This window comes from Branchiostoma belcheri, unplaced genomic scaffold, assembly GCF_001625305.1.
Source record: "Branchiostoma belcheri isolate BF01 breed outbred unplaced genomic scaffold, Haploidv18h27 scaffold5, whole genome shotgun sequence".
Taxonomy (NCBI): domain Eukaryota; kingdom Metazoa; phylum Chordata; class Leptocardii; order Amphioxiformes; family Branchiostomatidae; genus Branchiostoma; species Branchiostoma belcheri.
This window is the reverse complement of record NW_017804131.1, coordinates 8,179,674-8,206,106: the sequence shown is the minus strand read 5'-3', so window position 1 is coordinate 8,206,106 and position 26,433 is coordinate 8,179,674. Positions and strand designations below refer to the sequence as shown.

At 42.0% G+C, this 26,433-nt stretch overlaps 1 protein-coding gene across 1 annotated transcript; it reads left to right on the top strand.

The window, feature by feature from the left end:
- The first annotated feature begins 492 nt into the window (after window positions 1–492).
- LOC109480155 (carbohydrate sulfotransferase 11-like) lies at window positions 493–26,128 on the top strand. The gene is made up of 4 exons (XM_019782313.1): window positions 493–687; window positions 1,668–1,795; window positions 24,429–25,332; window positions 25,770–26,128. Exons 1-3 carry the CDS (start codon window positions 543–545, stop codon window positions 25,272–25,274), a joined length of 1,119 nt encoding a protein of 372 aa, XP_019637872.1. The 5' UTR covers window positions 493–542; the 3' UTR covers window positions 25,275–25,332; window positions 25,770–26,128.
- Window positions 26,129–26,433: the final 305 nt, after the last annotated feature.

Genomic DNA, 26,433 nt, shown 5'->3' with positions numbered 1-26,433 from the left:
TAGACATCGAAACGTCAGCACTTAGGTGAGAAAATTTGGTTGTGTAAAAGAAAACTCCTGTATCCTATACTTTACCAACCTGATGAAAACTATTTGAAATACTAGAAAGGTAAACATTTGCAAAACAAATGCATAATATTTACCTTCGCATTTTGGCTCAAACACATTCAGACAGGAGTCTAAATCGCCCCTGCTATAAAACTGCAACATGATGTAACCCTGATGTAGTTACCATGGTGACAGACGTCTGGTTCTCGTCATTGACCTTATTGGTTTGGAGAAGAAGAGGAAACAGAGCAAAAACCATATGTTTTCCTTCGGTAAACATAATTATATATGAATTTGAATAAATCTTACAAACTCGCACTGCGTATTGATGAAAAAGTATGCTTGCAGTTACTAGTGATGCTTTTAAAATTGCCATACTTGTACCAAGGTTGCTAGTACATTCTGATCTTCCTCCTCCGCGCGGGTATAATTTGGACGTGCCCGGCCCGACCTTGTAAACTCGCCCCAAGAGGCCCTAGCGGGTCACGTGAGTAATGCAGTCAGGGGTACTCAGCCATGCCAGTCGCCAGGTCTTCGCGACAATGCGAGCGTCCCGGATCTTCTTGGGCGCCACTGTCGTCGTTTCAGTCGTCCTCCTGTCCTTGGCCTTCGTAGACCGCTGGTTCAGAGTACCGTCAGGTAATTCCAACCTTAGCTAGGAATTAAATCCATCGGGAAACCGCGAGATTTTCGTGAATCTTTCTTCGAAAAATCCTGCGGGGCATAGCGGGACCGGGAGGGCTCCTGCTGGGCATGACGTGTGTGTTTAGCGTATCGCCTGTCGCGTAGCAAACTGAACGGTTCTCTGGTTCTGTATTATCTCTTGACCTGTTTTATACGTCCAAGTAATTTGTTCAAAGAGAAGCTATGGCGTTCTTTCTGCAGTACCAATTTGTCAACAGAATTCACTCCCCAGATTGCGTGATTTGGCAGTCATGCCAGGGGCTGACTAGAGTCGATCTTTGACACCTCGCCCCTTGACTGACCCTCGTCACAGTTTTTCTGTCTTCTCAAGAAATTGAATTATCCCTTGGACTTTTTAGAATGTTGTAGCCTTCAAACAGTACCGTATCTCTCAATAGCTATCCTCTAAGTTCTAACTGTATTTCGGGGTGAAGCAGGCTGAAATGATAGCACGAAAGGGTTTTGGTATGTTATATCTTTTTGTGCTAATTTGTTTTGATTCAAGTCATTGCTGAACAAGGATTATCTGATCTTTGAACCTCCTTGGTTTGAGCAACGAGGTTGAACCAAACGGGTTAAAAATATCTTCGTTGTAAACAAGGATATTATATATATAATGCCCTTGTTGTAAGCATATACTTCCAGTGCTAATGTTGTTCATCATTTTCTTGATCATCTCCGTACTCTAACTTAGACGTTAGCGTCTTAGACGTTAGCGTCTAAGCAGTCCTACCTTTCCCTACCCAGAGAGCCAGACTAGTATCGGGCCGTTAGGCGGTTTCATTCGGTAGCCAAGAGCACTACGCCCGGTCAACTCAACTCTACCGTAGCGGTAATTTAGATAGGCGGACGTAGTGCTCTTGGCTACCGTGGGAAACCGCCTAACGGCCCGATACTAGTGTGGCTCCCGTGGTAAACTTCCCCGTTCCCCGCAGCGGTAACCCGTGCCCCAGCCGGTTCACGGTTCCTGTTCCCGGCGGGAGAGGAGCAGAGGACGCCCGGCAGGACACCGGACACGCAGCCCGGCACCCTAGCGGGGCCGAAAGAAGGGAGAACGGCCCAGGTGTGTAGTTATTACAACAATGGTGTTGATTTTGTTTATTACATAGTTACCTGTGTTGTTTCTTTTGTATGTAGCCCATACGGGTGTGAATTTACGATGTGCAAATTTAAGTTTTTGTTGTGGGATGTAATAAATACATGGTGTGTGTTTTCAATCAGACTCAGCATGGGGCAATCGGGAAAGAATTTGTTTCAAAATGCCACAACATGCAACAATAACATAACCAGGCTGACAAATACTGCATTGTCAAAAACACTGAGAACAGAATGATAATTTTCATTAACACTCAGTTTCAAAATGTGTATAGAAATGAATAAATCAAAGCTATTATAAAATTGCAGAGTGTGAAGTAAGGTGTAGTTTTAATACTTTTTTTTATTCTTGCCTTTAAAATTTTGCAGCTTTTGTGTATACGTAGTTCACTTCCTTTTGGTTGTACTTGCATAGTTTCAATTGATGTATGCCAGTATGAATATACACTGAGCCATAAGCCAGAAACATAGCAGGAAACTACTGTAATTCACTCTCTGTTCGCGGTAGCAAAAGTTTGCATTTTGAGAAAAATGGACATGTTCAAAAATGGACATGTTCGTGGAACTATACATTCGAGGTGGGGCAGGTGCAGCAAAAAGAAAGTCAGCAAATTATTTGTTCATAGTAATGATACTAGTAATTTTGCGGTGCAAAAGTGACCATGAAAACCATGAACATAAAGTACCATAAAATAGTGAATTACATTTTCACAGAAGAGGACCAAGTGCCTCTGTACATATGAAACTTTCCCCAACCCACCTGTCTCAACACTCTATAGCTTTCAAAACTACCCAGGAGGAAATCTTTCATGTCAAAACAGGACTGGTACATGTATGTTTTTGGGTTTTTAAGTTTGAATCCAGCCACTTTGCTGGGTCAGTGTTTTTCTTTTGGATCCCAATACCTTTCTCCTTACCTTTGCTATCAGGTAACAACTAGTCTATCACACTCAGGACAGCATTCCTTTGTGAGAGTCGTAACACAAGAAAGCCTGGTATTGGTCTTTGTGGTCTTTCAAGCGTGAAGGTCATATTTTAGTGACAAACATGGTTTTTGAAAACTCATCCTCTGTTCACATGTTGTGGATACAAGCTTTGTAAGAAGGAGGTCAGGCCGTGATTCTGTTTGGCCTTCTCAGATTCCAGGCTGGGACTTTAGCAGTAATAGGGGCGCATACCTTTACTCAAACAGTCTTCGGTAAACATGCTTTCTTCTCCGAATGTTTGCTCAACAGAAGACAATGGCACAAAGTAGAATAGTGAGGGTATGCAGGGTTCTAGCAAGCACAGGTTCATGATCGGACCTGGGGAAAGAGTGCTCACAATCGAGGGGGGTTTAGGGCTGAATACATGAGACATGTATTGCATTTCCTATCAAACCACACTTTCCCACATTCTGAGAGGCAAATCATAGGGGCCTGCAGGGGGGGGGGGTCCTGACAACGCTCTACGCTGAATTCGGAAACCTCTCGGTTACGCTTTACGATAAATTCCAAGTGGCTATAAGTATAACGCATTACATAGAATTAAAACGGCAAATGTGCTTTACGCAAAATGAACCGATTACCCTCTATATGTTGAATTAGAGCGGTCCGTCTACGCTCTACGTAGAAAAGGTTGACGGATTGGTTTAAAAACCAAATACACTACTGTATACTGTAAATTACTTTATATTCACGATAGCAAAATTTCGCGGTCTGAGAAAAATGGACAGGTTTGTGGAACTATATGTTTGTGGTGGTGGCAGGTGCAGAAGAAGGAAAGTTAGCAAACTATTTGTTTGTGGTAATGATAGATTCATGGTACAGAAGTGACTGAAAACCCTGAATATTATAAAAGTACATGTACCGCGAATATAAAGTGATTTACATTACCCAGAACCAAGCATTATATGGATATTGGTATTCATGTGTGGTGCAGTGGATCGATGACCATTATCCAATGACCCCAGATTGATTTTCTTAGCCTACGTTATAGTCAGGTATGTGTATCACGTCGGATATACAGAATTCACCCTGGACAATACATGTGGATAAAAAGCTGAACATGGTCAAATTTGGGTACAGGTACAGGGTTCTCATTATGATTTTTCAGCATAGGGGTCAGGTACAGAAGGACAAATTTCGTGGACTGGTGCAAGTCGCGCATTGAGCATTAGAAATTTGAAACTGACAACCCCCTGAGACACTATTTCTTGTTTATTGAGGGTCAGATTTTGTGAAGTTAAGGCCATGGCTTCATTCAAAAGTTATACTTTCATTTTATGCAAGATTTATGAAGGTTCTCCACCCAAAATCACCCCTAGCTATGCTGGTTGAAGACAGCATAGGGGGTCCAGATTACAGCATAGGGGGCCCCTGTGCTCAAAAGGCCTGGTCAGAACACTGCGGTACATGTATATATGCTGAGCTTGGCATATCTAAGGGTTCTGGCAAATGATTCTGTATGTTAAAATGGCATTAAAGGCATCCGATACAATTTCAAGGCGGCAAAAGAAAAATATTCTGGATGAGGAAACCTGTATGGTAAGACATGTACTGCTGCTTCTTAGTACATTTTTGTCATCATTTCATTTGACGTTATATGCTTGTAGCTTCTGAAATAGCCCCAAAACACAGATCAGTATGCTATGGGATACGATTGATTCAATACTTCCGGTACATTGAAAGAATGCCAAGAATATTGACTTTGAAATATTGACCCTGAAATTGCATTGGATGCCTTTAGATTGATGGTACACCTGTGCGCAGTGTCAGCACATTATATAGAAAACTAAAATTTATATGAGATATGGATGCAGCTTTTATCTTATTTCTGAGAAGATTTAATCATGGTCATGAATGAGACATATCATGATATCACATTCTGTACAGACTACAGAGTGTTGAAAAAATCACTGGGACAGGTCAAAATTTGAGTTAGGTAAGGCCACACCAATTTAATTTCTTGGTTAACAGATTCACCCGCTTCATTTTTTTCTGATTTGCAAAAAAAAAAATTCAGAAACAACTGCAAATGCTCATATTTTGCCCTAAACAGTTGAAAACAGTCCTTTTCTTCCTAGTTGTTCCATCTTTCAATGCAATGGTATCATTAAAATTTCAAAATTCATTGTTTAAATTTTGAACCAGCCTGGTGTGTTGACTTCATGATGGTACCATTTTGGGCCATAATAGGATGCCTAGGCCTGTTTTTATTTTTTTATTCTTTTCGCCCGCCCGCTCCATAATTTTTCTGATTTTTAAGTGGTTATCAGTATTTAAAAAAATGCAAACACATGTTTAAAAAGGACTGAAACTGCAAACTAATGTTGGTACAATGGTCTAATGCTATTAAAAAATCAATGGTCCCCACAAATAAGGTACTAAGGACTGGTAATTCAATTATTACACCAATGATTGTCTCCAGGTTTCAGGGGTGCTTTCATGCCTCATGAAAAAGTCATTACAAGCCTCTAGATCTTTCTTTGGCCGTGTCTATACGGAATCACCCAAACCGCGATTCGGGTAACTCACATTCCTTAGATCTGGTCCACGTGCCACACACACCTGTGAAACCGTGTCCGAACATAATGCGCTTGAGCTACATTTATTGCTGTTTGATGATAACACGCAAGGCGGCGTGTTATTAATGTCAGAGGTCAACGACCTGCTTGCTGATGCCCCCCTCCCAGCGTATCTCGGCCGAATGCCGACGTGGTCCCGCCAGAGGCGGTGAAGCTCGCCCTAGAACGGACACATTATTTGACCATTACTGCTCTTTAAGTTGCTGCCACGTAAAAGTTGGTATTGCATATAAAAAAAGAAATATCACTCCATAATCCATGACCAGGCGAAGTCACATTGAAATCACATTGCGTTCAGACGCAAATCGCGATGCGGGGAAACCGATTCGAAACCACCTCTAGAAGTGGCTTGGGATCGAGGCGCTTTCAATGTGATTTCGGAGCGTTCACATGGAGCCACTTGAAACCGGCTTCGGGGTAAACCACATGTAAACCGCCTTGGGTGATTCCATTTAGACACGGCCTTTTATTACCACCAGCATTAGATTTCCCTCGTTAGCTTTGCCTGGGACTGGTAGTTGATCTAATTTTCTAAAGACATTGTTGAAGATGTCATGCCACAAAAGTACATAAATTGAATTCTTTGCTTGACGGTATATTATTACCAGTTGTTTGGTGTTACACACAGTTAGGCATGAGAACTGTTATGTGTGCAGCCCCAAATTGAATTTGATAATTTACCTTGAAGCTCCTTGTCTGCTTGTGGAAATATGTCAGTAGAAGTAGTAGAAGTAGTAGTAGTAGTAGTAGTAGTAGTAGTAGTAGTAGTAGTAGTAGCCTGAAGCTTCTTGTCTGCTTGTGGAAATACATGTACACCACTGAATCACGTGTTAATTGGTCAGTAGAAGTAGTACTAGTAGTAGTAGTAGTAGTAGTAGTAGTAGTTGTAGTAGCCTGAAGCTTCTTGTCTGCTTGTGGAAATACATGTACACCACTGCATCACGTGTTAATTGGTCAGTAGAAGTAGTAGTAGTAGAAGTAGTAGTAGTAATAGTAGTAGTAGTAGTAGTAGTAGTAGTAGCACATGTAGTAGTGGTAGTAGTTAGTAGTAGTAGTAGTAGTAGTAGTAGTAGTAGAAGTAGTAGTAGTAGTAGTAGTAGTAGAGAATTTAACGTAATTCGTAATCAGCAGTAAAAAATTTGCGCAATTTGTAATAATAGTTATAGTAGTAGTAGTAGTAGTAGTAGTAGTAGTAGTAGAGAATTTAACGTAATTCGTAATCAGCAGTAAAAATTTTGCGTAATTCGTAATCACTAACCTCCCCCCATGCAGGCCCTCATAGATTTGATGTAATTTGTAAAATTAAACTAACAGTCTTGCAGGACAACTGCTTCATGTATGGAAAAGCTGTTACTAATTATTTTGTTTCTCGTCCAGTTATTTTCCTAGCTGTTCATCCCGCTGAGAAAGGTCTCCAAGGTCATCCACCCTGCCTCTAGATTGTCTGACAGCTCTATTTTGAACCCCTCCCCAACTGCTTTATCGCATTCCAACTCTGCTAAACAGTTTACAGTATCGGGAACTGTGAAGGTGTAAGGTTAAAGCCAATGTCGTTTGGATTCCTGAGGCTTAATGCTCAGTAATCTTGCGGTTTGATCTCGTGCAGGGGATTTTGCAACTTGGCTACAGACATGCATCACGTTTTAGTTCACACCAGTGTACATGACTAAGGCCACAGCAAGTAAATTTTATGGATGACATTGACGCAGACTCCAAATCTAATGTGAACGGCCCAAAAAAAATATAGACAGGCCGAATAAAACAAGATTCCTACATTTTAAAATTTTGACTCAATCATTGCACAAATGGTTTTGGTTCAGTGGGAACATCACATATACACAGCCAGTATCACATATCACTGCATCAAAGTAGGAAACAAAACCTTAAATCAGTGCCTTTTCTTGTCTCCTCTGGCAACAGACATCTTTGCCCATTTTTGGCATGTTGACCACTGTCAGAAGGCAACAAAATTTCTTGTTTTTTGTCCAAATCAGGCGAAAATTAATACACGCGCTGATGTCATCCATAAAAATTACTTGCTGTGGCCTAAGGGGCACTTTAGACTGACGACGGTTCGATAGTCGTACGAATGTTTATCGTCAAGATGTTGCCGGCGACGGTATTTTACCACCGTCTAAACATGATCAAAATAGTCACACGACGGTAATCCTCGAATCGTCGTCACTACCACCTCGGACCCTATCGTGCGATCCTTCAGCGGGGGGTCCGAGGAGGATTTTCCACCGTCTAAAGTGAACCGTCGCCGGCGAAGGAAGTGGGAGGTCATTGGCCTTATGCAAATAAGCCTGCAAGCGTTATTTCATGTCCAAGCACATCGCCTGTATCATTAAATGTCGTCAAACCAAAGACTTTATATCGTCATACGTGTCTAGTACAATCCCCTCCCACCAATCGCTACTTCTCCGGTACGAACCGATCCGCCGATCCACATTTCCCGGCCAATATAGCCAGGCCGACGGCAGCACCAAACGCCTGGTTCAAACCCGGAGTATTTCCTCGCTCGGTACATGTGCCTCATACCCCTTCTTTGCTGGGCACAAACTCGGCGTCTCATCCACAGGACAACGAGTTAAAAGCAGGATAAAAACAATCTGCTGTAGCATGCCGAAAAAAGGGGTTCTCTCGCCATTTTGAATTGGCGCGCGGCGTGCCATCCTGCGCTGCGGGTGTCCGCCACGCTTTATGGTCATGTGTCTAAAGCCAGCCGTCGCCCACAACGTTTGTCGTGCGATCGAATACCGTCGTCAGTCTAAAGTCGGCCTAATGGTTTCAGGCTACATGTAGTTGGCTCCGATCCCTTTGTGGTTGCTGTTCTTGCAGCAAGGGTGATGCCTTTGTGTTGATTTACTAGTTTGTTAGAGTTGGGTACCATCCTCCGTAGTTATTGCTGGCAAAAGGGTATCATGCACATAGACCTACAGTACTAGACTACTATATACTAGTATATGATTTGGAATAACCTGTTTGATACTTGCTACTGGTATATAAGATCTAAGAATAAAGCAGGATTGGACAATTCCACTTGTCCATTTGCCCAGGGCAAGTAAAAGCACTGTTGGCCTATCCCCCTGAACTTGCCCAATTATGCACCAGTATGGCAGTGTTTGGAGCAAAATTACTCATCGTTTTCCAATACAGATATTATTTATTATTGATCCCAGTCAAAAGTACTAGTATATGCCCTTTTGTCAGAAAATTGAAATATGCAAATCTCTATGTACCCTGGTAGATAATGCATGTAACCTCGAAAGCATAAACCTTCAAGTGTTTTTTTTTTTTTTTGATATAGAAAAATTGAATAATTTCCTTTCAGCCAAGTAAAAATGCATAGAAACATGTGATACATATGTACATTATGTCATTTATACTAGTACTTCAGGGAAGTGAAAAGTTGGTCTGTGGATTTATCAAAACTTGACCGACCCCGATAATGAAAAAATGACATTTTCTATGTAGTCTGGCAGCCTATACTGATCATACTGTGTCCCAGGCCAGATCTGGAAGTATGAGACAATTTTGGCAACAGTTGGTCTGAGCAGCTCCAGGCATGACTCTTTGTTCTTTCATCGGTGAACAATTTGTACAAATTAGAACCATTCTGTTACTGCTATATTTTGTCTTTGAGTAGATTGGAACCGGCCTACAACTTAGAAGTTCTGAAACACATTTTTTTTCTTCTGCTGACACTCAAAATTATATGCCTTGGCTTGGGTATCTGTAGCCTGGGTGCCAGACTGTTTTTAGGGCTTGCACAGGCCAGTTCCTTGTCTCCAGGGACAACATGCCCCCAAGGAAATTATACCACAATCTATCCTGTACCAGGCTTTGGGAGGTGGAAAGAGTAATTGGCCCAAACAGTACATTCTAGCAGACCAACTCCCCCAGCATGCTATCTCTTTATTTCCTGGTAGAGGCCCTGTAACAGTTGGGGGTTTATATGGTTAGAGCTTCAGAGTTGGAAGCTGGTGCTCGGGAGGTCGTGGTTTGAAACCCCGGTCCCTGGGTTTCTACTGTCTCCTCCTGTTTCTTACTGTAGTTCCCACACCAGCCCTGGGAGTTCTGACAAAGAGTGCCGCTCCAGGGATGTCGAATTCAGAAGATTCGAGGACTAATCTTGAAAAGAAAATGGGGAGTAGTGTAACAGTGGGGGGTTTATAATAGGCACTACCAACTGATGTTGGGTGATAGGTGGGTGTAGGCCTTTTAGCCAAGTGGTTAGAGGGTCGACGTGTGGCCTGGGAGGTCGTGGGTTTGAACCCCAGCCCAGGACCAGGGTTTTTTATCTGTTTCTACTCGCTCCTCCTGTTTCTTACACCCCCACAAGTTGGGCTAGCATGTTAGGGGACTGGCATCCAGGCTAGGGTATATCTGGAGTATTTTGTCTCAATGTATTGAAGGTCAGGCCTCCCGTGAGCAAATCAGTTGTTTAGTTAGTGAAGGTGATGAGTATAAAAACCATACTGCTGCCTAAAAGAGGTACAAGACATTAAGGTCACTTGCTTGGAGGTAAATATTTAGGTCCGTAGATCCTGGGAGGTATACAACTCCGGATCTGCAAAGTCTTCCAGTCCCAATAGGTTATGTGGGTGTACGGAGTGTTGAAAATGTCAAAACAGTCTGGGCTTTTATAGCCTGGGTACCATCCTACTTGTATGCCGGGGCTCCCACACTCGCTTCCCTAAGAAGTACTTAGGGAAGCGACTGTGTGGGAGCCCCGGCATACAAGTAGGATGGTACCCAGGCTAGGACTTTTAGGCTGCTCTTTCTAAACCTTCAACAATGTTGGATCAAACCATGTTGTCCCAGTGACAAGCTGTAGCAAATAAACTATGGGAGATCCTGAGGTATGCATGCAGCCTAGGGCTTTACTACATGTATATCTACTCGGTAGCTCAAAATTTTTTTCAATCACTTCACTACTGGCATCAGCCCAGGTTCATGATTGGACCTGGGGGGAGAGTGCTCGCAATCTAAGGTGGTCGGGGGCCTTTAAAAACGTAATTTTCCATGTTGTCAAGAGGTTCATTTGTCACGTAAAAATAACAGTTAGTAGAATATTCTTCAATCAATGACTGTTTTGTAAAGCTAAGGTAGAAACACGTGTACCTCCAAATTTCCGATGTCGACTGCACATCTTGTCTTGCGAGTCACTGATTGAAGAATATTCTACTACATTGTAACTGTAATTTCCCACATTTTGAGAAGCAAATTATGGGTTTGAGAGTGGTTGTTCTGTATCTGTATATATAGCTGGTATAAACGCCCTTTGTAGTAACACACCAGCTGGTAGTCTAGGGATTTTTTTTAAAAATATTTTTGCCAAAGATTTTTGTCAAGTTTGTCTGTCAGGTTGACAGATTGGTTTAGAAAATTTTCCGTCACGCGCCACAAATTCCCTGCAATTGGCAGAAAAAGGTGTGCTGGCTAGAGCCCTGATGTAGTAGATGTAACAGCAAGTATGTAGGCGTCACTAACTACCCACCCAATGGATCCTGGATCTTTAAATTTTGGGTGAATCAGTTGGTGCACTGGTTGTAAGCTGACACGCAGCGCGAGCGTCGCGGGTTTGATTCCCGGTGGTCAGAGTCAACCTTCGAGTTACTCCTTTCTCTGTGTTACATAGACATGATTTGAGATATTGGAACCTGCCAGAGATAGAACACATGGCTGGTTTGTTTATCAACAACACACAGAGAAGTGGTAGCATCTGGGACCTCTGTACAGGTAGTTGTGGTGGCGCTGGACAAATATTTGGCGATCATGTTCTTCTAACACATAAATTATAATTGACAGATGACTGTACAATGCTGCTTCATAGATAGGGATTTAGTTCTCTATATGTGGTCTAGATTCCTTGTTACCCCACATGCCCGTAGCCAGGGGGGTTCGGAAGAACCCCCCCTCAAGGCTCAAAGGTCTACTTTTTGGTCCACTTTTTATGTAAAGGTCCACTTTTTGGTCCACTTTTTATGTAAAGGTCCAAGATTTTTCTTGAAAAGATGGACTGGAATCGTAGAAAAACTGCTCCCTTTGTCATTGAATAAAAATTTATCTCTGATTTTTTGTTGAAAATCCTCTCAAAAATGCACGAAATGCCATTTTAGAAGGTTCATTTGTCAAAATTTTTCCCCCTAGAAACCTCGTGCCTTCGGTGCTCGCCTTGCGCCTACATCAATCGAAGTCCCCTCAAGCAGTGGGAAGAACCCCCCATTCAAAATCCTGGCTACGGGCATGCCCCAGTTTGGGCTATGTTAATATGATTACATGGATAACATCTGCATGTGCATAAAACTACAATACATTTTTAATAGATAAATACTAACGTTACAAATCTTAACACTACTGTTAGTGCCCTGTCCCCTGTATAATGGTACGGACCAAAAAGTGGTCGGTTATTCTAATATTAGTAATAACCAACCACTTTTGAGGTGTAATATGGCATGATAACCAATGGCAAGTGGAGCCTTCTGATTGGTCGACGCCTTCTGGCTATTATCCATGATAATCATTGATAATCAAGTTCCTTGTGTCTTTTTGTGGTGAACAGTTTCACTTGCATATACATGGGTGGTTAATACATGTACATGTCTATTGACATTACCTGTACATACATGTATGTTTGCTTTGTCAAGATTATTACAGTGTGTAACATGTTAGGTCACATCCACACAATTAGTCAAACAGCTGGGAATACTCTCTACTTCTACAATCTGCCAAAATCCCATGGAGTATTTGCCATTCTTAGGCCCGATTTAGACTAGAAACGGTATACCGTTTCGAAACGGTACGAAACGTTTCGCCACAGAAAATGGTTCGTCTTTAGACACAGAGGCGGAAGTGTTTCGGGCCGCCCGTGGCGCAGGATGTTTCTGACCCACAGTGACCTATGATGACCTCCCCGAGCCACTTCTACGGTTTGCCTCATTGGCCTTATGATACTTGTGTTTCAGGGCCTTGAACTTCGCCCGAACCTGCTTTGGGGTGCATAAATACCCCTCAGCCGCCAGCCCGTCCACAAGCATCTGTATGCCCTCCCTATTACGCGAGGTCTCCAAGCGGGATTGTATAGTTTGATCGGCCCACAAGCTGATCAAGCAGCGGATCTCTTCTTGGGTCTAGACCCTCCCCTGGCCTTCTGCCATCCCCCCAGACATAAAGGATGACGAAAATTCGAGAAATACATGATATAAAATGACGAAAATGGACACAATCGAATATGGCGCGAATCTACCAGAAAATGGACGTGCGCGGGCTTATTAGCATGTGATTAGCATATGACACGTGACCTGGTTTACCGTTTTAAGAAACCCTTTGACTTTAGACCTAGCAAAAAGCGTTTCGGGCCCCCCGCTGAAGGGTTCTGAAACGGTCGAAAACCACGATGGAGGTGGTTTTCGGAAACGGTCCGCGAAAACCCATAACAAACCGTTTTTTCCTCTTTAGACCGGGAACGGTTAACCGTTCCGAAACGTTTCCCTGGCCAAAACCCCTTAAGCGTTTCTAGTCTAAATCGGGCCTTAATTCTTCAATGCTCACCCATATGGTGTCAATTATCAACATTATTCCCAACTTTCAAAAGTTATAGCTTTCCCTGCCTTTGGTGTTAGTTGGCATGTCATGAGGCAACATTGAAAATTACCTGCACCAGACAAATTTTACCTGCACCACTCAGACATTGAGAAGTATAGATCATACTAAAAACAACTCAGAAACTTTTGTCATTATTTCTTTTCTACATGTAGTTCATAGGTGGTAAGAGTGAAAGCAGCAAATAGAAATCCACATACTTTTTGTTTTGTACATATACAGTTGTATGTAAACCCAGTACAAAGACCAGTGCAGGTTAGGTGCAGGTAGACATCAGAAATACCTGCACAACTCCAATTTTACCTGCACTAACCTGCATATACCCAGTACATGGACCAGTGCAGGTTAGGTGCAGGTAGACATCAGAAATACCTGCACAGCTCCAATTTTACCTGCACTAACCTGCATATACCTACAATGTAGTACATGGACCAGTGCAGGTTAGGTGCAGGTAGACATCTGAAATACAGCTCCAAAGCTGTATAGCTCCAATTTTACCTGCACAGCTCCTGTTTTACCTGCACCCAGTACTGTAAATCACGATTTTTTGTAGTACTTTTATATTCACAGTTTTTGTAGTCACTTCTATACTGTAAAGTTATCATTACCACAAATAAATAATTCACTGATTGTCTTTCATCTGTACCTGCTGCCACCATGAACATATAGTTCCGCAAACTTGTTTTTTTTTCGCTGACTGCAAACTGCATACCAAGAAAATAAAGTGATTTACAGTATGTTGAACCCTGATGCCTCTTGACACACTCTCACATCTTTAGCCCTGCCCTCACATGCAGCTCACAGCCCATGGGCTGATTACCTGTCCTTTTCTTGTCAGCAGGCCATTCCTCAATGTCTGTAGGCAACATGACATGGCTGGTGAAGTGTATAAGGTCCTAGCATGGAGTCAGTCATGATCAGGTGCCCTGACTTTAGCCTGGATACTAGACACTGCCTCAACACAATACTACCTTAGGCTGGGGGAAGCCACAAGCCCAGATACCAGGGACCTGTGGGTTTAATTTATCTCTCTCAAGCTCATAGTCTATCTGAGGTAGCCAGGGTGCCAGACTGTTGTCAGGGGGCCCCGCATGCCCTTTTCCGTAGAGTGTAATTGGTCGTTTTAATTTTATGTAGAGCGTAGACGGACCACTCTAATTCAATGTAGAGCGTAATTGGCGCATTTTGCGTAGAGCGTATTCACCGTTTTAATTCTACGTAATGCGTTGTAGCCACTTGGAATTTATCGTAAAGTGTAGTCAAGAGGTTTCCAAATTCAGCGTAGAGCATTGTTGGGACCCCCCATGTAGGCCCCCATCTAGGAGGGGTCCAGGGGCAAATTTTTTTTTTAATTTTCAAGCCTTTAGAAACACAATTTCCCACATTTTGTGAGCCAAATCTTGGGGTTGAGAGTGATTGCTGTTGGTCCTTTGGAAGTTTTTATATTTTTACCCAAGATTTTGTCTGTCAAGGTTGAAGGATTGATTTTAAAATATTCCCGTCACACACCACACCACCCTCCAAAAAATGGGTGCTGGCTGGAGCCATGGCCCTGACTCTAGACTGGAAACCAGACCCATTTCGATATAATACTCCCTTTAGCATGGGGAAGCTAGCCTCTGCCAGGCTTTGGGACGCGGTTGGAAAGTGTAGAAATCGGCCAAATAGAAAGATAGCATGCCAAGGCAAACTGTTGTCTCCAGCAAACCAACTCCCCTGGCATGCTATCTCTCTATTTAGCCGATTTCTACTCTTTCCAGCTGCCTCCCGAAGCCTGGTAGAGGCTAGGGGGAAGCCACAAGCACCTGGGGGTCTAATTTATCTCTCTAGCTCAGAGTCTTTCTGAGGGGGTGTCTATGGTAAAGTTTTCGCAGCCAAGCAAGGATTTAGCCTGTATACTGCCCCTGGCAACAGTTTGTCTTGATAAACTTTCAGAGCCAAGCAAGGAGCTAGGGTGTATACTGCCCCTGGCATCAGTCTGGTACCCAGGCTATCTAGAGTCAGGTCTAGCCACATCCAGATGGATGAGGTAATATGATTTTACCAGGGCATTGGTTGGCTTGTTGGCAGGAATTTCCCATGAGACACTGAGAAAGCTTTTCAAACATTGATCCTTCTTTCAGCACTGATCAATCTTCTCTGGACTTTCCATCTGGCCAGCATGCCTCAAAAATCTGATGAAATTTCAGGGCAAAAAAAAATATACTGGATGAGGATATATCTCACCGATATTGAAATTTATGCCATTTCCGTTATCATTTCATACTTCAAGCATTTCAAATGGGCCATAAACAAGCTACCAGGAACATGAGGTGTCTCTATGAATTTTTGTGGTACCACCCATAAATACAATGTAGCTAGGACCAGCCTATGATACAAAACAAGCAACTGTTTTCCACCAGTGACATCACATCTTTGCCTTAGGCCACACCAATTTAATTTCTTGGTTACCAAAATGGTACGATAGGAGCCATGAAGTCAACACACCAGGCTGGTTCAAAATTTAAACAAGAAGCCATAGGCGACAATTCTCCGTGAAGTATTATATATTGCAACAAAAAGAAGTAGCCATTGGCGACAATTCTCTGTGAAGAAAATAAATCGAACAAAGAAAAATTGTTTAAACGCGCGTCGGCTCAGTCATCTTAAGTCGCAACAACCAATCAGAGATGCGAAATGCCGACACTTGACGCGGGATTTGGGGAAGGGCGCGCGATGCCCGAAATATTTTTGCGTCAATATTCAGCGCCGTGTTTCAAGAGATTAATACCGAGAAACAAATTCTTTTCTTGTTTTGAACGCATAAACATGCATTTACGCTAATCTAGTATGATTCAGGGTTACTTTTTTTTACCTGCCATGGCCAGATTATCTAAAGATGTGTGTATTGTGTGTACAATCTACAGAAAGAGAAATGTACATCAGGTCCGATCATCCGATTTTCTACGTTTCGGTTTTTTGGACTCGGTTCATGAACATATTTTGGTTTGGCGTCCTGGAATGTGCGAAAAAAATGACTCCCGGGACTGTCTACAGGGAACACTCGCACATTCGCGGTGTATCAGGACAGCGCGACTGGTCGGCATTAGCGCAGTCCCTGCAATTAGTAACAGTTGCACATCAATCCGGCCGAAAGGATGATTGTGTAACACAGGCTACTTCTTCATATACCGGCTCATACTACACGACGCCTTTACAACTAGCAAATCATAAAATTACCCGATCTACTAGTACTGTATGTGCGGTTTACCAGCCCCAGACCACATCTGACCACGAGGCAGAACACATTGATGGGTTGCTCAAAAATATTGTCCATGTTTACAAAGAGCTGCTCCACTAACACTATGGAGCGGCCCAACCCAAAAATATTGGCCATGTATCGTTGCTAGGACGACCGGCCAGTTGCTACGTGATAAATACACGCCGCCACTAGGTCGCCACACCCGACCAGTTTGAAATCGATAGGATTACGTTATCGGTATTAACATTTCCTAATGTTGACCATCAGCCCCGCCGCGACTTACTACCGGTGACATAAACGGACGACAACATTTCAACGGCATGGGGATGTTTCGAAAATAACCATTTACTCCAATATCAAAACAGCTACGGTAAAAATAAAAAGACGTGCATCATCCCGGACATAATGCAACACCACATGCGAAATTACACAGAAACGCGACGTACGGAAGAATGCGTTTTGGCTGCGAACATCTTCCAAAAAACTTGGCATCTCTTAACCATGGGCAAAAACATCTGGAACCACTTATCAAAACCACCCCGTATCTGCATGAACTTTTACCCCCCCCACTGCTATTCCAAACAACGCGTTTTTCTGGACCATTCCAATTCGCCTCGTAATTGTAGGGGTGCGTCTGCGATATTACATTGACCGCGAAAGCAGCAACGGCAAAAATACACATTCGTGCATCAACACGGGCATGCCCGCAGACGGCGTATAAAATTGCGTGCCGATTACACAAAGAGAACCCAGTGTTTTGACTGCGAACATGAAAAATCAGCCGATCACAACACTCCGTCCGGAGGTCCTGACCTCCTTCACGGAGTAACAATGAATTTTGAACTTTTAATGATACCACTGCATTGAAAGATGGAATAACTGTAACAATTAGGATGAAAAGGACTGTTTTCAAGTGTTCGGGGCAAAATATGAGCATTTTGCAGTTGATTCTGAATTTTTATTTATATTTGCAAATCAGAAAAAAATGAAGCGGGCGAATCCGTTAACCAAGAAATTAAATTGGTGTGGCCTTACAGATATAACTTATAAGTATGCTATGGCCATGAGATAGCATTGTTTCAACTTTAACTACATTAAAAGAATGCCAGAAAATTGACTTTGAAAATCCAGTTTTGCTGCCTTGAAACTGCATTGGATGCCTTTAAGTTGAACAAAAGTGATGATTGTCATTTACGGCAAACTGTACTCCTTGGGCTTAACTCCCCTGACATGTTATCTTGTCTATTTGGCCAATTTCTGCTCTTTCCAGCTGCTTCGGAAGCCTGGTAGAGGCTTTATAGGGCGGGGACCTCAAATCTTCTTGGCAGGAATTGACACAGTTTTCAACAGGCATTTGGCCAGAGGAAAGGCTTGTATGTTGAGAGAAGTTTACCTGTCTGTTATCCCAAAGGAGAGAACATCTTTCAACATGGATGTAATTGATTTTCCTCAGTTCCACTCCCACTGCTTTTCTTGGCAGAGGTTGCATATACAAAATGTAACTTCAGTCAGGGTTTTTTGGCAGGAATCTGATCGTGGTATAAAGTTACATGTACCTCGCTTTTGGAAAGTGTTCCTTCAAACAACCCCAGCATTTAATTTATTCTTGGTTTTAACCCTTGTCCTGCTGGTATTTCTGGCACAATATTTTTCAATAATTTCATGTCTTAATTAGATCATAGACCCCCAAATTTGCCCTGCAGTAGCATAGTTTAACTTCTGCATTCCGCGTTTTGCTGCGGTGTGATGCGTTGCACGAGAAATACCCCCAAATCGTGCCTATACAGGGTATTATATAGATGAGGGCCTGCAAGCCCTTTTTCGTAAGGCGTAATCAGGCCGTTTTAGACTTCATAATTCGTAGACAGCCTCTGCAAAAATCAACGTAATTGGACATTAGCCGCAAATCGTAAAGTCGTAATCAGCTCTGAGAAGTTAACGTAATTCGTAATAGGCAGCGAAAATTTTGCGTAATTCGTAATCAATACCCCCCTTGCAGGCCCTCATAGATGGTACTGTATGTGCAGAACAACAATTGTTGGTCTCCGCAGGACAAGGGTTTTGAATGTTAGAACATTCCTCCATATTCAACTACATGTAACCACAGACCACCAACTCATCTGCCTATAATATGCACATTTGAGAGGGCCAGCATGGGGGGAGGGTTTAGTGATTACAAATTATATGCAAAATTTTCACCGCCGATTACGAATTACGTTGAATTCTCAGAATTACGTTAAATCATGGAGTACTTTATGGATTACGTTTTACGTTGCAGAAAGGTAACTGCCTTCGCTTTACCAACAATAAAAACAACAAATTACATGTTAGGCCACAGCAAGTAAATGTTATGGATGACATCCTCCGCAGACTCCAAATCTAATGCGAGCGGGCAGGCCAAAAAAACAAGGTTCCTACATTTTAAAATTTTGACTCAACCATTGTACAAATGGTTTTGATTCAGTGGAAACATCACATACACAGCCAGCATCACATATTACTGCATCAATTGTCTCCTCTCTTCATAGTTACCTGCCATCCACCTTCCGGCATGGCAGCAGACATCTTTTCCCCATTTTCGGCATACTGACAACAAAATTTCTTGCTTTTTTTCCAAAATCAGGCCAAAAATAATGCGTGCGCTGATGTCATCCATAAAAATAACTTGCTGTGGCCTTATGGGTAATGCACTGATTACGAATTATTACATCAATTTTGGGTGCACTACAGTTGGAAATCTTAACGATTATGCCTTACGAAAAAGGGCATGCAGGCCCTCAGTTGAGGCTAATCCAATGCATTTTCCACCCTCAGGCCACACCAATTTAATTTCTTGGTTAACGGATTCGCCGCTTCATTTTTTTCTGATTTGCAAATAAAAATAAAAATTCAGAATCAACTGCAAAATGCTCATATTTTGCCCTGAACAGTTGAAAACAGTCCTTTTCTTCCTGGTCGTTACAGTTTTTCCATCTTTCAATGCAGTGGTATCATTAAAAGTTCAAAATTCATTGTTTAATTGAACCAGCCGGGTGTGTTGACTTCATGGCTCCTATCGTACCATTTTGGGCCATAATACGATGCCTAGGCCTGTTTTTATTTTTTTTCGCCCGCCCGCTCCATTATTTTTCTAGAAAAGTCCGTTAACCAAGAAATTAAATTGGTGTGGCCTAATCCAATGCATTTCTACCCTCAAACACTGATCTGTCATGCTCAACTCAGAAGTAGGTCAGTTGGCCATTGCTCAGTAATACTGTTCAACAGGGGATAGATTTCAACAGCCCACAATGCCCCTTTCATTGGAAAGGATCATGCACACATTTGCACATAGATCTACAGTATGTGTACATGTATAATGCATGTACTAACCTATATGTACAGTGCCTTGACTCTGTACGACTGAATACTCTTTCAGATTAGGAAAAATACTGAAATAGATTACGCAAAATATAAAACAGTGTTACTGTAGATGTTACATGTATAAGGATTATATGTATAACATTACATTTGTACATGTGATCATTATTAAGTCACAGCAGTACATATAAGAACACAAACTAAGGCTAAATTGGCTGTTACTGATAGATTTGTTTGTCTTTTATGGTTGAAAGCTCTATATAAACATTAAATCTGTAGGTAAAAAGGACAAAGCTAAATCCCGTTGTACTACATTAAACTTTGCTGGCTTTCGTCCAGTTCATCTATTACTGTAAAGTTTTCTCACTGTCAGACCTGAACTTTGTGTGAGACTGGAATGTGTGTTTTTTTGCCAATGTTGATACCAGCGCTGGCAGGGTTAGAAGACAAAGCAAGCCCTCTGTCTGTAAATGTGGTCATGCTGGAATGTTGCCTGATACCCTATGACCTCATTCTTTCAAGAAGCTTAGAGCTCGCAATCATGGGGCATAGGAAAATAAATGTTTTGTTTCCTGTTTCCTGACTGACCCTAGATTTTTAGGCTAGAATTATAGAAAAACAACTGCCGAGTGCCGACCCTAGCCTTTTTGTGTGTGTGTTTGTGTGTATGAGTGTGTGTATGAGTGTGTGTGTGTGTGTGTGTGTGTGTGTGTGTGTGTGTGTGTCTGAGTGTGTGGTGTGTGTGTGTGACTGTATGAGTGTGTGTGTGTGTGTGAGTGTGTGGTGTGTGTGCGTGTGTGTGTGTGTGTGTGTGTGTGTGTGTGTGTGTGTGTGTGTGTGGACCCCTGCAAGGGACATAAGTTTTTGGAGCTGATCAACCTTTTTCTGAAACCAGAGTAATGAAACATTGTACAATCGGTTTTCCAGCATTGACATTGAAAATATAAGTGTCCTTGGGCAAATTTTACTTTCTAACACTGTATTTGTCCTAACTTAGTTTGTGAGATTAAACTAAGTTTGTCCTGGATAAATGAATATAGAACAAATACATTTTATAAGTTGGATCACTGGAGATTGCCAAAGTATTAAAAAAAAGATAGCTACCGACCATGGGTTTTTCTAGAAAAATTTAACATGAGGGAGCAGATCGCAAGGAAGTGAAGTGACCGAGGGCGAGGGGGGAATTTTTATGAGGGTAACACAGTTTGCAATGCTAGAATGCATTGTTGTGTTATTTTTACATATTTACTGGTAAAAGATCATTTTGAGAAAGACAAAATGGTGTGTATGTAGCCACTTCAATCTGAGAATTTATATGAGGGAGCTTGCTGCTTATATGAGGGAGCAGCGCCCTTATTCCCGTTTAGAAGAAAACCCTGCCGAGCATAATTTTTTCCGGACTGAAACAGGAAACACAATATTTTTTGTCCTCGGCCTCTTGCAGCATTCTACCAGTAAATGCTTTAACAACACCTACACTGCTGGAGTGAACTTGATGTTATGACCCAAACATACCATCTGGCAGATGCCATTGGCCTGGCAGTTTTGGGGCTTTGTTCTTGCTTATCTAGCCCAGTAAGCTCACATGTTCTCGAAACATGCACAGACAGGCTGTACGTAGATATCACCTCGAGTTCAACAGAGATCATCAGCAAACTTGGTGAGAAACCTGCGATACCCCTCCGCGCGTCAGTAAGACTAGGCCTTGTGGAACTCTCGGTTGGGTTAAGGCGGCCTAGGCTGATCTTCATATTCGAGTTCGGGCGTGTGTTTGCACGATGGCCACAGACATGTTTCGAACCCGAATCATGTTCCACCATGTTCGATATGACATCATTCGAATAGAACGTGTGTTTGAATTCGGGGTTACCGGCGGTCATTTGTATGTTTCCCTTGTAAACCCGCGTTGTTACGCATTTTATTCACGGAGTATGACCTAAATGGCTTTACACTCAGCTGAAAACAACATAATTGATCTTTAAAGCAATCCATGTTTACGTATTATCACTTTCTTATTAAATTTGTCTGAGGCTATTTTGCATAAAGTTGGATGTTTTCTTACTGGGGCGATTTTTCAAACCAAAAATGGCCAAAAATACTCTCATGTCCCTAATAAACATACCCCCCGGAATAAACATACCCCCCGGACAAATCCTCAAAGTCTAATAAACATACCCTCCGGAATAAACGTACCCCCCGGAAAATGACCAAATTGACAGGTGAACTGTGTGTCCATGATACTAGTACTAAAATGTGCTCTTCATTTCAATACCAATATATGGGCAAATCTTTCACTGTTACATTTAATTAGTGAGTATATATCACTTTAATTAATGAGTATATATATATTGTACTTGTTTTGGGGAAATACAAAATCCGTAGGAGATTCTATTGCATTTTACACTTCTGAAATGCACTTTGCTAAGCCTTCTCCTGCAACTTGAGTTGAAAATCTGACTAACTTAAGAGATAGAAAATCAAGCCCAATTAAGTACAAATATAGGGGTTTAATGAGCATATGTACAACAAAATCCATTTCAACATAATAATTATTTGGTATGGTACATTGTCTAGTCTGGTCAAAGTCTGGATTCTGAAGAAAAACTTCTGAAGAAAAAAACTTTTGAAGAAAAAAAATATTATTCAGCATAAAATTTTGATTGGTTTCCATCTCATTGTTTTTTTAAAAATCGATAATGTGATTGTATCAATTTTAAACGCCCTAAAATCATTGCGCAATATGGGTGCCCTATGACCTTTGACTTTTTACGGGTCATGCTGCTCAGGCTAGGCGCCCTCCCCACGTCGGCCGTCCGTCTTGTGGGCAAATTTCTACTTTTTTAGGGGTTTCGGGACCTAAAAACTAACACCAGAGGGAAAATAAACCACATACGTTTTTTTCATGGTAAATATCGCTAAAATGGACCAGGCATATTTCTGCCGCGTTGCCGATTTTGACAAGGACTTGCGGCCGCCATGTGCTAAATACGTCGATTAGCTACTCGCCTTCCCCTTCGGTTTTGTGGGCAAATTTTTGCTTTTTTGGACGTTTTGGGACTTAAAAATGGACAGCAGGCGAAAAATAAATAATATACATTATATTCCGCTATCATGGACCAAATATTTATCTGTGACGTGTTGCCGAATAAATTTTTGCGGCCGCCGGCCACTTGCTGATGGTGCGGTACGTATGGACAATTTTTTTCCCAAAAATTAATAAACGTACCGTCCCTAATAAGAGTGTACCGGGTGGACGTTCGGGCCGAAAAAAATAAACGTACCGGTATGTTTAATCGGGACATCAGAGTAGCTGTTTCTTGTGATTTTGACCCAAAACTGAGACAAAATACCCATTTTAAACAAAATAGCCTCGGACAGAAACAACCTGTATGGGGTTGGCTTTCATCTCGTAAAATATAACGATGGAAGGTGTTATTACCGCCTGCACGTAAATACATGAAATAAACGGCTATTTTTTAGCCAAAATATAACTCGAAATCTAGGTGTAGAAAAACTGAAGTACCCATTATCCAATGTGTTTCAAGTACAACTAAAACTGTGTGAAGTTTCGTCGGGGTGCGACCAAGCTAGCAAAAGTTACAGGCATATGTATAGAATACTACTTTCCCATAAGCGTAGGACGCCTTAATCCAACCGAGCTGTTGCACTGTAAATCAGTTATGTATGCAGTAGCAAAAGTTTGCGGTCTGAGAACAATAGACATGTTCGCGGAACAATACATTCATGGTGGCGGCAGGTGCAGCAAAAAGATAGTTGATGAAGGTGTTTACGGCAATGAAATGTTCGCAGTACAGAAGTGACCACGAAAAACCACGAATATAAAAGTACTGCAAAAAAATTGTGATCTACAATATCATCTTGAGTTCAACAGGGAGATCATCAGCAAAACTTGGTGAGAAGCCTGTGATATCCCCACCATGTATCATTCACACTAGACCTTGTGGAAATGTAGAATACAACACGGGGTATTCCGTATCGCCCGAGGTATCGGCCCGACTCACGGGAGGGCCGGGACCAAGGGCGATGTGGAATACACCGTGTTGTATTTTATTTATATCATACCCACCAAAAAAAAACACGCCTTTCAATGCAAGATGAGCCAAAAGTTGATGCCACTTGTCCCTAAAATGTAACAACATCAATTTTATGGAAGCCATGGAAGCATTCGATAACGGGTTCCGGACCGGGCCGTACCGTAAAGTACGGCCCGGTCCGGAATCCGTTATCGAACGTTATCGCGGCCCGGGTATGATATAAGGATGGGTATGCTTGAAGACTGCCTGAAAAGAAAAGTGCTGAATGTTTCTGTGTTGTTGGCAACAAAGCTTGAAATATTTAGGTCATCTCTTTTTGGTGATACTGATAGTCAATGACGTACTATTAGGATGTTGGCAATGGTGTAGTACCATAGTTATAGTACCAGCCCTTAGCATAACACAGGCATGTGGTGTAGCGGCAGCTGGCTATATTACACCAAACAACTTGTTACACCTAATCTTTGAACATCTAACTCTAAACATATCTTTCTAGTTATGATGCTACTAGTAACTGTACAGTACTTCAACACCTCAATTCTTTGTTGATAACTCTGGTATGGTACTTGAAGGCATAACTATTTCTAAGACTTGTTCTTTTCTGACCTGGCATTGTATACTTGAGTTGGTAAATCCACCAATTTATTAGCCTTTTTGTAAATTATGCATAGTCTGAACATTTTTTTTTGCCTGTCTTACACTAGTACTAGCATCCCTTTCATAGCTGTCAGCTTCTATCAAAGCATTTGTTACATTTCTTCTTTTTCTTTTGCAGGAAGACCACCACAATGCAGAGAAAGTCCAGAGAGACAGAAAGGCTGTTCTGGAGAGAGTGTGCAATGTTTCCCTGCCAGGATTCGTCCCTCCACTGTCCACATGGCAGCTTGGCCACATCATTGTGGATGACCAACATAAGATGTTGTACTGCTTCGTGCCCAAAGTGGCCTGCACAAACTGGAAAAGGGTCATGATCAAACTGCGACACCCAGAGATAGAAAAACCTCAAGACATATCCCCACGCGACGCACACGAGACATACGTCCTTCCCTCCTTGAAGCGATATTCGCCGGAAGCGGTACAATACAGACTAGACAACTACTTCAAATTCATGTTCGTGAGAGACCCGATGGAAAGATTGCTATCAGCATACATCAACAAGTTTACTATGCCGTATAACCTGAAGTTCCACCGATTGTACGGTACCAAGATTATCAGTCGTTTCCGTGAGAATCCGAGCAATTACTCTCTGCAGAGAGGGGACGATGTGATGTTTAAAGAGTTTGTAAAATACCTACTGGACCCAAAGGCACATGGGCCACAGCTCAACGAACACTGGGACCACTATGTCAACTTGTGTCACCCTTGCCGCATACACTATGATGTAATCGGCAAATACGAAACTCTAGACCAAGACGTCGACTACGTCTTACAAAAAGCGGGTGTCGCCGATATTGTCCAGTTTCCGCCAAAACCGAAAAAGGCGCAAACAAGCACATCTCAGTTACTGGACGAGTACCTAGAAGAAATTGGACACAAGGAAGTTTTAAGATTGCACAACATGTACATCTTGGACTATTTGATGTTCAACTATAGTCTTCCAAACTTTCCTGGTGAAAGATAATGAGGAGAGCCTGCAATGTCTTTAATCAATTGCAGATGCTGAACTAGAAGGCTGAACTTGAAGAACATGCCCGTAGCCAGGGGGGGTTCGGGGGGTTCGGAAGAACCCCCCCACAAGGCTCAAAGGTCCACTTTTTGGTCCACTTTTTATGTAAAGGTCCACTTTTTGGTCCACATTTTATGTGAAGGTCCACTTTTTGGTCCACATTTTATGTAAAGGTCCTAGATTTTTCTTAAAAAGATAGACTGGAATCGTAGAAAAACTGCTCCCTTTGTCATTGAATAAAAATTTATCTCTGAGTTTTTCTTGGAGATCCTCTCAAAAATGCACGAAATGCCATTTTAGAAAGTTCATTTTTCAAAATTTTCCGGGGGAGCATGCCCCCGGACCCCCCTAGGAACCTCGCGCCTTCGGCGCTCGCCTCGCGCCTATGCCGCTCGAGGTCCCCTCAAGCAGTGGAACGAACCCCCCCATTCAAAATCCTGGCTACGGGCATGAAGAAGATGTTAATATTGTTTTAAAACTTGATGGTCATTTGTACATGTGTTGGTAATAGAAAAATAGCTTAACGCTGAAAATAAATTCTCTTTTAAAGGGGCATCATGTAACATTTTTGCACCAATAATTGAAATATCTTACGTAAAAGACACACATTCGTGTGATTGTAATTTACTTCCTTTTTTCAACATATTTGTGCAATTATCTCACATTTCTGTCATTTATGGCACTAAAACAGCCCACACCAGGCGGACTCATATTGTGTTGCCAACACAAACTACCAGAATGTAAACAAACATGGCTGACCGCTGTGTTTCCAGCTTTTAAAAACACTCATATTTTGGCACCTCCACTTCCTGAATGACACTTATTTACAATGGGATTGTAGTGTTTGAACTTACTTTGTAAAGAAATGATCACAAAATGTACTTTCCCTATCATCCTAATGTTACATAATGCAGCTTTAAGATAGAAATTTGACTGTGCTAATGAAGGTATAGTCTGAGGATAGACAAAGGCGAGGTAATAGAATTGAAACTTTATTCTCCATTCTTTTATCAATCAATGATGAACGTAATGATTTTAACCCTCATCCTGCTACCTATCCCTTCCTCCAGCACAAATTTGTCTTCCTCAGGTGCAGGGAGAGGGTTAAAGTATA